Here is a 14331-nt window from a genome sequence, read left to right as displayed (position 1 = left end):
GAAAGCATAGATTTTTCAGCGTCTACTGATGCACTTTTTCCAACTAGTAGTCTCTTTGCCAGATCTTTTTTATAGAAGGCCTCAAACACATCTTTTCCTGCAAAAGATCAAAGTTGACTGTGATCACATAAATCTTTGGGAACTTTTAAACAAATATCACACAAATAGCGCACAAAGGGTGCAATTCAAAGCTCAATAAAGCTAACAAAGGGCCTTCACATTAAGATTTCAAAAGATTTCGAGTCAGGTTTTGTTACAGGCCTTCTGGCACACGCACGCTAGTTAAAAAGCACAACGCCAGSAAACTGCAGCTACACATGATGAATGCTTAAAAATGCAGAACAACTGCAAAAACATTTTCAAAGTATCTTTATGCTACAGATTAAAGAATTGTTCCCAAAGTAACACTTACCATATATGAATCTAAATATGATCATGATTTTATCCAGCATTTTTTCGAGTTCTTCATCAGTAGCTTCTTTGTTGCCTGCACGAAGCTTTGAATCTACATATTTAGCTAAAAATTGTTGAGGAACAAAAAGTTTAACATTCACTTAGTATTAAACGAAACAGCAATTTATTGGGTTTTTTTTGTTTTTAAAGCCTAACATTGTAAGATCCTTTGGAAATGTAAAGTTACCTTCGATGGGTTTCACCACAGACAGTCTATTTTATTTTCATAGATGATATAAAATTAGAAAAACACTATAGCCTAATTACGGGTACAGCTATCCTTATCTCTCTTCACTTTTATAAGTAAAAGCAGAAAATTGTCTGGAACCCCTCAGAGTGGCACAGTTATGTAGGCTTCTGGAAATCACGTTATTAGAAGTATTCACCCTCCCAATCTGGACACCAGCTGGAATGACTCAGTGCTAATATTTTTCACTTTAGCTTTAGCAGTGAACTGGYCATTCATGAGGTTTAACAGTTTAAACAACTAATCCATGTAATAAGGGGACAGGTAGTCCCACCGTCTGTGGATGCACTGAGCATAATRTCTTAATATATATTTCCATAATATCTCATCTGTTTAAGCTGCATCAGCCATTACTGTCTGTGCCCCAACTCCAAAAACCCAACACAAACCACCACACACACCAAAAAAGCCTACCTATAAGTTCAGCTGGCTTATTTGGTCTTTTGTTAATAAACGTTTCAAATGCTTCTTTCATGGCGTTTACAAACTTCTCATTCTTGAGAAAGCAAACATCAATAATATGGTCGACTTTATCTTTAAAATCAAGTAGTTCTTGGACCATAGTTTTGTCTTTTTCTGGGTTAATTACTATTGTGCTACCAAATGCCTGCAAAATAAAACATATCCTTCAAGCAGCCTGAAGTAATGAATTTGAATGACAAGGCTTCCAAAAGTCTTAATTAACTTTTTACAAAGTCTTATATGCAAAAATCTCATATTTAATCTACAAATACAGTAGAAATATAAAAATGTTAATATTTGTTATATAATCAGCCACTATTAATAGAGATACTGAACATAATATTTAAAACAATCTGTCAATAAATTAACAATTTCCAACTTCTGTCAGAAGAAATAAGCTTGCATGTGGCAGAACTAAAGTGTCTCTTTTTTTCTTGTACTTCAATTGTTTGGTGATTTGCACCTAAGCTACTACTCATTCTGTAGTAGTAGCTTAGTAGTTTTTAATCAAGAAATTTTAGCAGGGAGATGMTAAACATGTTCTCCCTTTTCCAGTAAAATCTATGGAACAAACCAAATTGTTCCCCCCACAAGTAGCTACAAACAAGACAAAAATACCAAATGTATTTCCATTAAATTCAATATTTTCTTCATATGATTAGAACAGTTATTGTATTTTTCCCAATGTAGTTTCAAGGGCTACCTATTAAATATATGATTACAATCAAGAAAATCTTCAATGCTTATAAAATTGCAATGCAGTATATAGAGTTGATTTAAATATCTGTATATAAATCCCATCATTAAATAGGGATACCTGTTAAGTGCCTTAGAAACAGTACCTTTATGTATTCGATCCAGTGTTGCAAAAGGACCTGCACTCCGCCTCTCACTCGGCTGAACAACTGATACAGAAGAGACAAGTCTTGAATTCGGTTTTCATCAAGGAGATGGTTTAAACCTGCAAACAAGAGAATTTCAGTAGAAGGTATTAGCATGTAGTAATCCAATGAGAACACAGTATTATTACAGTAASAAGCCTCTTCAAAACTAGTATTTTTTAATCAAATAGTATTTCGGGCTGCACACACTTTGTATGACAAACTTATCACAATGCCTTGGCTTACTTGTTACTTCACTGTTCCCTAAAGATTTGAGAACTTTATGCTTTGCTGGTCAAGGAACAGTTTTTACTGATAAGGCAGAGGGGTGTGATTCTCAATTCTAGCAGGAAAATAAACTTTGCAGATGTAAAAGCAGGTTCAAGCAGCCAAGAAATATCTTCATGTTTAAGTTTCTAGCAAAGAAGGCTCCACAGCAAATTTCTAAGAAATTGGATGGGAAAATTGTTAACCTGACTCTCCTCTCAGGAAATAGAGTCTGTTACAGACTCTATGTAGAGATATTCACACACCTGATTTACCTTGATCATTTTCTTATTATTCTATTTTTGCTGCACTCATATTTATTTCTAAGACTACCAGTTGGAGCAACAAGGGATCAGTTGGTTCCACAGAAACAGTTAGAGAGCTCAAGCAACATACTTCCTTGCTTGAATTGTCCTAAGCTATAAATGAGTTGCATTTTAAAAGCAGCCAGTAATCAAAGCTTCTTCTTTTTGGTATATCCATAATTCAAAGACTATTCCCTTAACTCTTCTTCAAAATGCTACGTAGCACATTCAATCTGGAAACACTTATTCTACCTTTGCTAATTTTTTTTTCTATGTTTTAATCATTTCTATGATTAAATAGTTTAATGATTTGTAATTTTTCATTTGTTTTGCTATTTATCTGAAGATACCATTGTGGCTCCTTACCTCTGACAAGGAGATCTGCACTTGCCCTCTTGCAAAATGGTCAGTGTTATTTCATGAACTGAGTGACAAAGGGCTTTAAAGAATGATGTAGCTTGTGTCCTCCCCCAGCACCCGAATCTGTCTCTTTTCAGCACAGGAATTGAAAGCCCAGAAGCAGTAATTAGAAACATTTCTATAAAGAAGAAAGATTACCTTTCTGAAGAATGGCTGTTAAATGTTCACCTAGAAGTTGCTTTTCTACAGTAGCAATTAGTGGCTTCCTATAGAAAAAATGTTTAGAATTATTTTTCCTTTTTCCATTGACAGATCTAAATTTTTTTTTTTTTGAGATTACATTAACTACACTTGGCACTGGGGGGGGAGAGGGTGTTTCTACTTATCTGTGACYGAAAACCTAAAATGAATATATACATATTTATACCTTTTCCTCTCCAGTAAGCAACTTTAACCTGTTTGCTGATTGAGGATTTAATTCACACAAAGCTGTTGCACAGGACGTCTCGGCTCTGATTACATCAGAATTGGGCAAAGAAAGAATTTGGGCATAAAATTTTTCAAATAATATACCCTTTCCTGCTGTGTGAGAGATTTATGTTTTGGGAGACAGAAAACAAGGAGAAAAGCAAAACAAACCAAAAAACTTACTGACCCAAGAGATACCAAAACAAAATAGGAAGTTGTTCACTAGTGGTGTGGAAGGAAGCCACTAAACATGACCAGTTTAACAACTGAAGGAGGAAGGAAATCAAAACACAAGACGACAGCACTCTTCCCTCTGAGAGCTCCTCTGTATCTGCTCTTTAAGAAGCTACTACCACTTTTTTCAAAAGGGTTGCATTTCACAAGTGACCTGCATTTCTTCTCAGCCACAACTGCTTGGCTTTACGTTAGGAGAAATCTCTCCTACCTTACAGGTCACAAATTCCATCTGATTCTATTTGAGAAACTGCTGCCTTTAAGTCGTAGCAAAGATTGAAGATTGACATTACACAATAATTTTCCACACTCCACTAAGAATACGTAAATATTCTTATCCAAATATTCAGAGACTTTGCTTGACAATTCCCTATCCCTGGTCTCCTCTTTTTAAGCAGAGCAGAGATCCAGCTGATCCATTTACATTTCAGCAAGAGAAAAATGTTTGGACTGGAGATGGCAATCTGCGTTTCTCCAGACAAATGCCCAACTGTGTGAACCAAAATAGTGCTTAACTGTAATCAAGGAATAGTGGGACAGAAACATTAGATGGTCAATCAATAACTGAAATAAATTGCAGCTATTAGATGGCCCTCCACATAGAGGGCCAAACAGTTAAAGATATAAAGCAATGAGAGATTGCACTTACTGCGTGCTCTGATCTAAATAAGTGATTATCCTGTCTGCTTCTTCTTCCAAGCGCTTATTGACATGATGAAGATATTCTGGAACCTGAAAATGTCAAAGTAGTTTTGTATGTTTCAAGAATCAAGAGGAACAAAGATACAGACAGTACTGGTCTGACAGCAGCAGGAWTTTTAAGCAGAAAAGCAATAGCAGCATGGAATCAAATACATGTGAATTTGTTTTCCCAAAGTACTGTAAAACATAAAATCATTATTGTCCAGCACACTCACATGGCACTACTCAATGAAAATAATATTCTGGATAAAGGAGCAAAATAGTTTGTTCTCATTGAGAAAAGTTTGATTACTACAAATAACAAATACTGTTTAAATATTCAAAATACCTCTCGTTCCTGCATAAGCCTCTGTCCCTCTGCTGCATACAGACGATTAGTCTCTTCCAGGAATCTATGTTCGAAAGAATCTTGATAAATCTAGGGAAATAACATGACAGCAATCCAGGTAAAGCTTATTGAGCTCTAAATATGACTCCAAACTGTTTGTTTGTTTCCAGGGGAAGCCATTTACTTACCTGCAAGTCAGAGAGCATGCTTAGAAGGCTTCGCAGTAAGCTCCTRTCAATGGCCTCCCCATTTCTTTCCCTCTCAATCAGCAGGAGAATGCCATCAATAGTTTTGTTCTGAACCTTCTGGTCACTAATTATATGAGTCCTGAACAATTCTAGCCCCATATCCCTAGAAAGAAAATAAAGATTCTTCAGTAAATTGCGCAAGGATCAACTCCAAATGATCTTAGTTACAAGATCTGATCTGTATCAAATGGAGAACCCAGTAAACGCATGCGTTCACCTCTGCTGCCGAATCGCTCACAGGACGGACACTCTCATACACACACACACACACACACACACACACTGAAGTAAACCCCAGCAAAGGGTCAATAAGTAAATTGCAGATTTTGAAGACCAACACACATATTTTTCCTAAGTGATCACCTAAATTTTACAGCAGTTTTATTTTTCACTCTGCTAATAGGATGATTGAAACCGAATACTAGGAATGCAGAATAGATTCTGCAGAAATGCAGAATAGATGCATCTTAGATGCTATTCCCACATTTAAGATGTTCAGCTCTCAGTAACAAAGTGCATTCAAGTCAACAACTAGGCAAACCAAACCCTGGTGCTTTAGCTGTTGAACAGGACCTTTCCTTTCACTGTGTAAGCTACAGGTTGAAAACTACTTGCTGAACACTGAAATCACYGTACTAGAAGAATCGTTCAATTAATGGCAAGTAGATTAAAAATACAACCCACCTTTGCCACCTGGAGCCACATTCAGCATCTAGGTCCTCAGTCACTAAAACTTTTTATATTTATATATATAAACATAAAAAAAATTAAAAAGCTTTATGTCTGTATATATGTATTTGTGTCTGTACATACATATAGATAACAGAAACGTACAAATATAAACAAATGAAAYCAGACAACCCATGGCCAGCAACAAGACAGTAGCACAGGATAATTCAAACATTCCTCCCTTCAATTTTATCCTCCCTGCCCTTACCAAATAGATGGCAGCATTGAATTCTGAAGTACGTAGGTTCGATCCAAGAACAAAAAGATACTTCTAATCATGATCTGTTGCAAGAAGAAGAAAAAAAGGCAGAATCATTTTACTCTCWAAACTGAAGAGCAGCATAACTCGTCCCTGACAAGAACAGAACCACTTCACTGCCAGCTTTTGGGCAGTGCTTTGTTAGATAGTTTCAATTTATTTAAAATATTTCACTGCTCTCAGTGAGACAATCAATACAGCAGTTAGCATCTTGCTCTATAGGAAGAACAGCTCTTTCTATAACACCGCTAAAAGGAAATAAAGGTTTGCATAGAAGCGACAGCCAAGAGATTTCTCCCCTGCTAAGATCAGGGCAACATGTTGAGAAATACTCCACCGACAAGTATTTTCAAAGCATGATTTCTAATSAAATAGGAGCATTTTTTTGCCACAAAGAAGCCTTTCAGAAGGAACAAAGATAAGCAGAACACTGACTCAACTAGGCAACTTATTTATTTTTTTAAGAAAGAAAAAAGGAAAAAAAAAGTTTACCATTTGTCTGCAGTGATCTTGCCAACATTTGTCTATTTTCTTTAGAAAAAGGACACTATCCAACGAATCCATGAAGAGATCATTAAGAAAATTACGGTTACTAGTAGCGTAAACAATGAAATGAACCAACTTTTTCTTCTTTTAATAATAAAAGAAATTCAATAGTATACAAACTCACTACCGAGCAGAACCACTTACATTCTTTCTCTTTTTTTTTTTTTTTTTAAATATTTAATGAGAGTCTTGGTGTTAACACAGGAGTATCATAGTAAAACAACAAAACTATATGAACTATGGATGCAAGGGTCTGCTACTACACAGATACGGTAGTTTCAGGTCATATTTAGAGATGAATCCACATTATTTCGGCAGAATTGGATTTGCACTCAGTTTCTAGCATAGTTCTAATACTAGCAGAGTCTCTTTAATATCCAATTTAATGTAATTTTAGACTGATCCAACTCCAAAATTTACAAATAAATCTTTATAAATAAAATGCTTAGAGGCTCAGAAACACCAGCATCACAGGCTTCCAAACCATTAGTAATTTTCAAAAAGAAAGCATAGCTAATTTTTGCAAAACTTATGATTATGGTCAGCAAGGAATCTTCATCATACTGAAACTCTGAAGTGATAAAGCAAACAGCTGTTTAGAGCTCGGTCTTACTTGAGCATCTATGAAAACATGTCAAGCATTCATAAATACTACTGAAACTTTCTCATAAAGTTCAAACACTTGCAAACAAATGAGCAGAACCTCACAGAAAGCATAAAAACTCAGACCATATTCAGCAAAGCCAAGGAGTTTAGATTACTGCTGCCTGGTGTCATAAATTAGTGAAAGAAATTTATCACTCCATACTGGCTGGTGAAAAGTATTTTGGCTTGCCAACAGTTAAAAAAAGGATATTCTCTGAATTGGTGAATTTGTGCTTTAATGTGGTCTTCGCAGATCTGTCTCAATTGTTTATACAAGTTTGCAGAAATCTTGTAGGAGCAGAGGTTTTCAACAGCCTAAAGTAGAGAGAAACAGATACTAATAAATCTCTTTGCATTTTTACAYGTAATTTTACAAGGAAAGGGAAAAAAAAGACATTGAATTCTGCTTCTCAAAAATTACTTTTAATTTTACTGCAGTTAGCTGCTTGCAAAACTCAAGAGATACACAACACTATACAGCAATAACAAAGAAAAAATAGAACCATGCTCTGAACAGCTTAGAATCTAAGAGCTTATTAATTTCAGTTAGGATATTGATATCTAATTAAGAACTGCAGGATTTGCCTCTCAAAGAATGAGGATGTTTAGTTTAATATGTTTCAGCTGAATGCTAGGTTTAATACTTCAAAGTAGGCACTCAAGGTTTCAATTTTATTAACTGTTGTGCTCTGCAAGCCATATATACACTGGTAAAAAACAGCTGTTGTTTCTCTTTTCATACTCCTTACCTTGATTAAACTTTCCCTCAACCCCAGAAATCTGTATGTGTGTGTGTGTCCCTTAATCCCTCGCCCTTAATAGTTTAGTTACAATTCTTAATTTTTAGCATAATTGTATGCCASATGCTCACACTGAAAAAATAAAATGTCCTATTTCTAGAACATAATTACATATTAGGAAAATTGTCTTATCAAGCAAGCAAGCATTTGAAAAGTCCTTAAGTGCAACCCAGACTTTTCCACAATTGGTATTAATTGCCTGGATTTGGAAAGCCCTGTAGCAACCTTTACTGCAGATGGGTGAGAAAACAACAATATGCTATTATTATGTAAAACATATACTTCTCCAGCTTCGACAGGTATCTGATTTTCAGCTAGTGCTTTCATTTACTCAGAAGTGAGTACAACTTCAATTGCCAGTARAACCAACTCAGAGGTAGCATCATAGTCAAGTCCACTAGAGCTGGTATCGGCTCTAGGACACAGGAATTAAATCAGAAAGCCCAAAAGTAAACCAAATGTGGCAGAAACAAATAGATATGATAAGAGAGCACGCAAACCARTTAAGACCAAAATGGTTTTGTCTGAACATCGATACACACAAATATAAGTTAAGTACTTATTATTAGGAAAGGCAGAACTTAATCATCACTGAAGTCTATAGCTCTTGACATTCGGAAATAGCAACAAACTCAACTCCCAGTCTTAAAAAGAAACCCCAAGCAAATATAATCATGTGATGAAAGGATATGCAGCTCATTGCCCAGAGCATGTTAGTGACAGCATTCAGCTCTATTCTGCCCTTGTGTATAGGGCCTGCTTCTAAATGACACAGCAACAGGACACAAAAATGCGTGCTACTTGGATTTTACAAGGAAAAAAAAGTGAAGAGCAGTTTTAATAGTCTAATCAGACCTCCAACTAACTGCAATTAAAAGATTTTTTTTCCCTCTTACCTACTTATTTGGCAGAAGCCAACTGATAGCTAGAAAGATGAATAATTTAAATAGAATTTGCTAGACACCTGTGGAGTCCCAGTTAGTCTCACTAAGTAGTAGTCTGGGCCACCCTTAGCTACTTTTCTGTACTTTGTTTGTAARATTTCTGGTCCCTCCATCCAACCTCAGCTACCCACAGTTTCAAAGTTTAAAACAGGCTCAAACATAGTTCAAAACTACTTAAATCATTCTGCTCCAGTCCTTAAGAGGAATTAGTCTTTGTTCTGTAGATGGAAAAATARATATACCCATTAACACTTAGTGAACAATAATAACAAAAGTTACTATGCGTTACTTTTACGTAATTTTTATATACAGCTGTGCTTTTGTATTTCTGTGTCAGAAATTCCAAAATGTTAAATGTGTGTGTTAGCATCTGAGTTCTGCAACATGAAGCACAAACGTTTTGCATCTTCATCGAGAACATCCACAAAAAAAATTTCAACTTTTTTGTAAGTTCAGTCTAACTTACTGACATTACTCTTCTTTGGTAGAGGATAAGTTGTTTAAGCACACAAAGTCTTCTAGTAAAACTCACTCTGTGGAGCGTAGCTATTAAAATGTTACACCTGGCAACTATAATTACTTACATTACAAAATGATAATTGTAATATTTCAGAATATATCTTCACCTGTATTTTTATGTTGAAAAAAGTAGGAAAAACAAACACAGCTCTGATGACGAATATCAGAAGTTTCCAGAAGCACTCAAGTATGTGTTTGATTAAAAAAAGTATTGAGACTCTTTTGCTATTCTCCTCTATGTTTGGATAATGATGTCTGCCAAGTAATATTTGGAATCAGATCTATTTACCAAGCAGCCGTTCTCAGAAACAACATTAGTTCATTTAGTGTTTAGAAAACACTAGTCCTTACTCTTACTATTTTTAAGTCACAACTGTTTTTTTAGGATTATAAGAAGCAGAATGTCATAAAGTATGAAATTCTTRTATTTCCTAGAAAAGTATGTAAGTTATTGCAATGGTAAAATTGAGATTTAAAACAGAAAGCTTATCTTTTGTTTTCCGAGCATAAAGAATAGTAAGATTAGGTTGTGGTACAAAAGAGCAGAAATGTGAGAACTCTGAAGTAGAAGCAATTGCATCTTTAGCAAATATAGTTTAACCTTTGAGTACTGGATTAACACATGATTAATTTTTATTTGAAACTAACCGCTGTGATATCAACAACTACAGTGGATTGTAGCTTATTAGTTTCACCATATATTGCCAACATATTTTTTTTCTACAATATTTTAAAACAAGATTGTAGAAAGAGCTGGTTTTAAATTAACTAAACTTTAYACAATACACTAAGTTTGAAAATGCAGAGGAAATTTGCCCATGCCAAGAGCAATTTGCCCCAAATCTTTCTCCAAACATTGTGCAAACAGGACTTTTTTTCCCCAACTATTCATAGAAGTCACATTCAAGCACACTTTTATGAAATGGAAGAAGGAACAGGAAAGAAAAGGCACTAAAATAGATGGAGAAGWATATATATAAACACAAAACCAATCCAAAAAGCAATCTGGAAATAAAACCTTTAAAATTACAGTTTAAAAAAGTGCTTCTTAATACCAAGCTAAGGCAGTACTATTATTGGTCACTAAAAATACAGGTGCTAGGAAGTTGCAGAGGGGGTGGGTGTCTCTAATACATTAAGCTGAGAAAGCAGAAGTGCAGCTTATAAAAAAGAAAGTGAGAGATRCAATTCAAAAGCCTCATCACTTCCTGAAACCCTTAGAACAAAACAATCAGTATTATTATTAGGAATAAATGAATGTTGACTCTTGGTTATGAAAACATATAGAAAGCTAATAATCAGTGACTCAACAACAACCCAATCATCAGTCCAACAACAAAGACTATGAAGAAAAATGTTTTTTTTTCCTTAATTTTAAGGATTAAGTTTTTACTCTTTAAATGAATACAATTATCTAGGATATTCAAACAGAAGCAGATTTTGTCTTCAGAGGATTGTATTTTAATCCAAACCGTCCTTTTTTGAAAAACAAAAAACAAACAAACCAAAAAACTAAAGACCGATGCTCACGCTTCTCCTTTAGCAGCTACACATCACAAAGCCAAAAGCAAAGCAGAAGGGAATACAACTCCCTGCCTTATTTAATTCTCATTGGCTGTTGCAATGGAAACCATACCATGGGTTACGTTTATGGCAAATAAAAGAAACCGAGTTCAACTTTAGGTCTTTCAAGGTTTTTTTAGTGGTAATTTTAAAATCTGAGAACCTGTTGTAAGGTAGATTTGTCAGCGAGAAAAGCAGCTGTCAAGCAAAACTTCATGTTTTCCTTATTTTTTCAAAACTGTTTTTAAGCAAAAAGACAAAACTTATTTAAAGCACTTACCTGATAGAGCTCCTCTAAATTGTATTTAATTGAAGTACTGTTCTGGATAGCTTCTACTGCTTCTTTAAGTTTTTGCCAAGTTTCATCTGTATAGTTTTCAGGCAATTTGGGTTTATCTTAAAAAAAATGTAGACAGAGTTTGAGAAATTATTTAGTRAGAGCAGAACATTTTAGCTTCTATTAAAATGAGAAACATTAAAGGAAAAAAAGTATAGAACAATGCTCTAGTTTTTAGTTAGAGATAAATAAGAAAGTATTAGCCTAAAAGCAATATCTGGCTTACATTGGAAAGAAAAATGCCTTGTAAATATTCAGCATTACTTCATTTCAGCATATCACCCATGCCCAAACCATGTGCATGAATTACAAACATCACAGTACTGAGATTGGCAACGAGCTGCATCTTCACTACCCTCCTCATCACTACCAGGACAGCTCAGCTAAAAGAATGAGGCCATGATGTAAAAGTTAACCATGGACCATGATGGATTAAGAAACTGATACCAATATAATCAATATTCCAAAACACACAGTTGTGTAGAGGATATTCTAAGTTTACTACTTATTAATTCTACTCCATCTTAACACTTGGAAGGACCCCTAAAAACCATACGTGGAAATGCTTAATTGTAATATAGGCTTTATGGTGGCCAAGAAAACCTTCCTGCTGTGAACTAATTTGGTGATGTCTCCCTTGCATTAGACCAGTGAGTTTTAAGAGAATGAAGTCCTGTCTTACTTAGCATAGCTTAAATTTTGGAACTTGATTCTCTCCATTATGTTTTTAACACTCTTTTTCAGGAGAACCTTCTGCCGAGCARTATCTTCAGCAGAAATAAAGCATTTACAAGAGATTTAAGAGAGATTGCTCTAGTCATATTGGCAGTAAAGTGTTGGCATCTTTACTAATTCTGTGCATTCTGCTAAGTAAAATGAGCATTTATGTGCAGGTAGGCATGTTCTTAGATAGAAGAAAAAGGCAGATGACTCAGTGAGGACATGTACATCCATGCCACCAACAGATTAATTTAGCCCAGAGTTTACACTGTATTAAAATTAACTTTTACATAAAAAAAAAAAAAAAGCCTCATGATTTCTCTAGAAATAATAAAGAAAASTAAGGGTTCTTTCTCCCCCATAAACAAGAATTCTCCTGTAATATTGGTAATATTCCCACATGACTTGATTCACAAGAATCTGCAGAGACAAACAACAGTGAAACTTGCCTGTTTTTATGAGCTATTAATGGGTAAGGCACTCAACACCAAACACAAGATTTGAGATTTGAAGTAATTATTTAGTTGTAATGGACATTATTGCTATCACTGATAGAAGCACTTAAAAATATTATTCTGCTTGGGATCAGAGAATAAATAAAACTCACAGCCACTAGATTTTCCAGACCTACATTTTAAGCAAGCGATTCAAAYATCAGTTGATAAGCAATGATGATCACAGCAACACACAGTCTATGATACTTAGCAAGAATTTCAAACATGAAAAGCTGACTTTCCTTAAAGATAATAACAGAGTACAAGCAGTTCCTCACCTTCATGTGTCATCAATAGAAAATTTAAAATAGTCATCTCTTTAAGCAATGATGACGTGAGCACAGGAAGGAGAGGGAGCACTCGGTGGAATCAGAAGCATCTTAAACCAAACCAAACCTCCCCAAAAACACACATGGGGGAAAGAAAGAACTCAGGAAAGAAACCTACCAGACGAGCACAGAAAATGATAAAGGACAGGACACAAGAAAAGCTCCCAGTTTATCCATTTTACAAGCAAACTAACAGAATTTTAGGTCCCTAACAGTAAGTTCTCTCTCTACRTCTATTTGGACTTCATTTACTACAGCATCAAGCGACATCAACAGAAAGCTTCATTTCTCCACATCATCGAGAATACTGTGAGGAAAACACCCTGCAAAATCCTGCACTCCCTACCTGAGAGACGAGCAGCGGGAGCGGAAAGGAAATCYGCCACAATAGCCCAATAATCACCTTAGTTTCAACATTTAAAACTAAGCGCACACAGATTCATCTATAATGAGACAAAAGCATGACAGAAAACTTTGGGCCCAATGTTAAAAAAAAAAAATCTGTCAAAACTTATTGCACGCASGGCCTGCCTATACACTGTATCCTGAACTGGGATTATAGGAGAACAGGATCAAATGTTGCAAGTTTGAACAAAGGTTGTTCACACACTTAAACATTTCATTTAACATACAACTTAAGGTCTTCCTCTCAAAAAATAAGAGTGGAAGCAGTGAAAAATACTGCCAAGCACCACAGCATGGCTCAGAATAGGCACAGGAATGCGTAAGTATGTATCACAACATATTATTTCCCCTTTTGCATACGTATAGAAATGTTTGCCACAGAAAAGCATTTCCTGCGCAACCTGGAGCTATTTGAAAGCCAACCGGTTTTTGTGTTGAAAACAAAACACAGAGTTGAGCGCCAGCTCCTCATGGGTTGTGACAAATTACTGCCTGTTACCTTTAAAGTTCTTGATCACTAGTTTCTTAGCAGAGCCAGGTTTACTGTTGGCGAAACTGGAAACAGTTGAGGAGGCAGCTTTGGTCAGGCCGTTTGCATGGTGCCCCACAGCCACTGAAGAAATTAAAAGGCTTTTATTTTTGAGCTGCTGTTGGTGCTGCTGTTGAGAAGAGGCAGCGGGAGAGGAGGAGGAAGACGACTCCTCAGCCATCTTCACATCGAGTCCAATAAAATCCAAGGAGTCCTCRAAACGCAGCTTCTTCTGGAGGTGGTGGTTGGAGGAGGCGACCCCTGAGGAGGAGCAGGCGATGATGGAGGAAGATGAYGAGTTGTTCTTGGAAGGAGACGAGGAGCAGGAGGAGACGGAATCCACCTCCTCCCTCTCGGCGCTGCTGTTGTTTAACTTTCTCTTCTTGCAGGAGGAGCTGCTGCTGCTGCTACCCTCGGCGGCAGGTCTGACCTCCTGGGCTGCTGCGGGGGGGTTGGGGGAAGAGAAGCCTGTGGGAAACATGAACACGCGCGAGTGAGCGGGCCGAGGGGCAGCAAATGGCGGCGGGGCCGAGGCGGCGGCGCGCGCTGGCGGCCCC

At 36.2% G+C, this 14331-nt stretch overlaps 1 protein-coding gene across 1 annotated transcript in view; it reads right to left on the bottom strand.

Moving 5' to 3' along the window:
* Positions 1-14297, bottom strand: part of CUL4B (cullin 4B) — a 20268-nt gene extending 5971 nt beyond the window's left edge. The window contains 13 exon segments of the mRNA XM_026038907.1: positions 1-97; positions 413-517; positions 1115-1307; positions 2005-2123; positions 3174-3241; positions 4327-4409; positions 4708-4797; positions 4896-5058; positions 5893-5966; positions 6436-6505; positions 7346-7449; positions 11241-11356; positions 13745-14297. The exon segment at positions 1-97 is cut by the window's left edge and continues 14 nt beyond it. Coding sequence (XP_025894692.1) covers positions 1-97; positions 413-517; positions 1115-1307; positions 2005-2123; positions 3174-3241; positions 4327-4409; positions 4708-4797; positions 4896-5058; positions 5893-5966; positions 6436-6505; positions 7346-7449; positions 11241-11356; positions 13745-14255 — 1793 coding nt within the window. The 5' untranslated portion in view covers positions 14256-14297.
* Between the last annotated feature and the right edge of the window lie 34 nt (positions 14298-14331).

This window comes from Nothoprocta perdicaria, unplaced genomic scaffold (assembly GCF_003342845.1).
Source record: "Nothoprocta perdicaria isolate Ctin4 unplaced genomic scaffold, notPer1 scaffold_22, whole genome shotgun sequence".
In the NCBI taxonomy this organism is placed as follows: Eukaryota; Metazoa; Chordata; class Aves; order Tinamiformes; family Tinamidae; genus Nothoprocta; species Nothoprocta perdicaria.
Note: the sequence above shows the minus strand (reverse complement) of the source record. Positions and strands in the feature narration are given on the sequence as shown.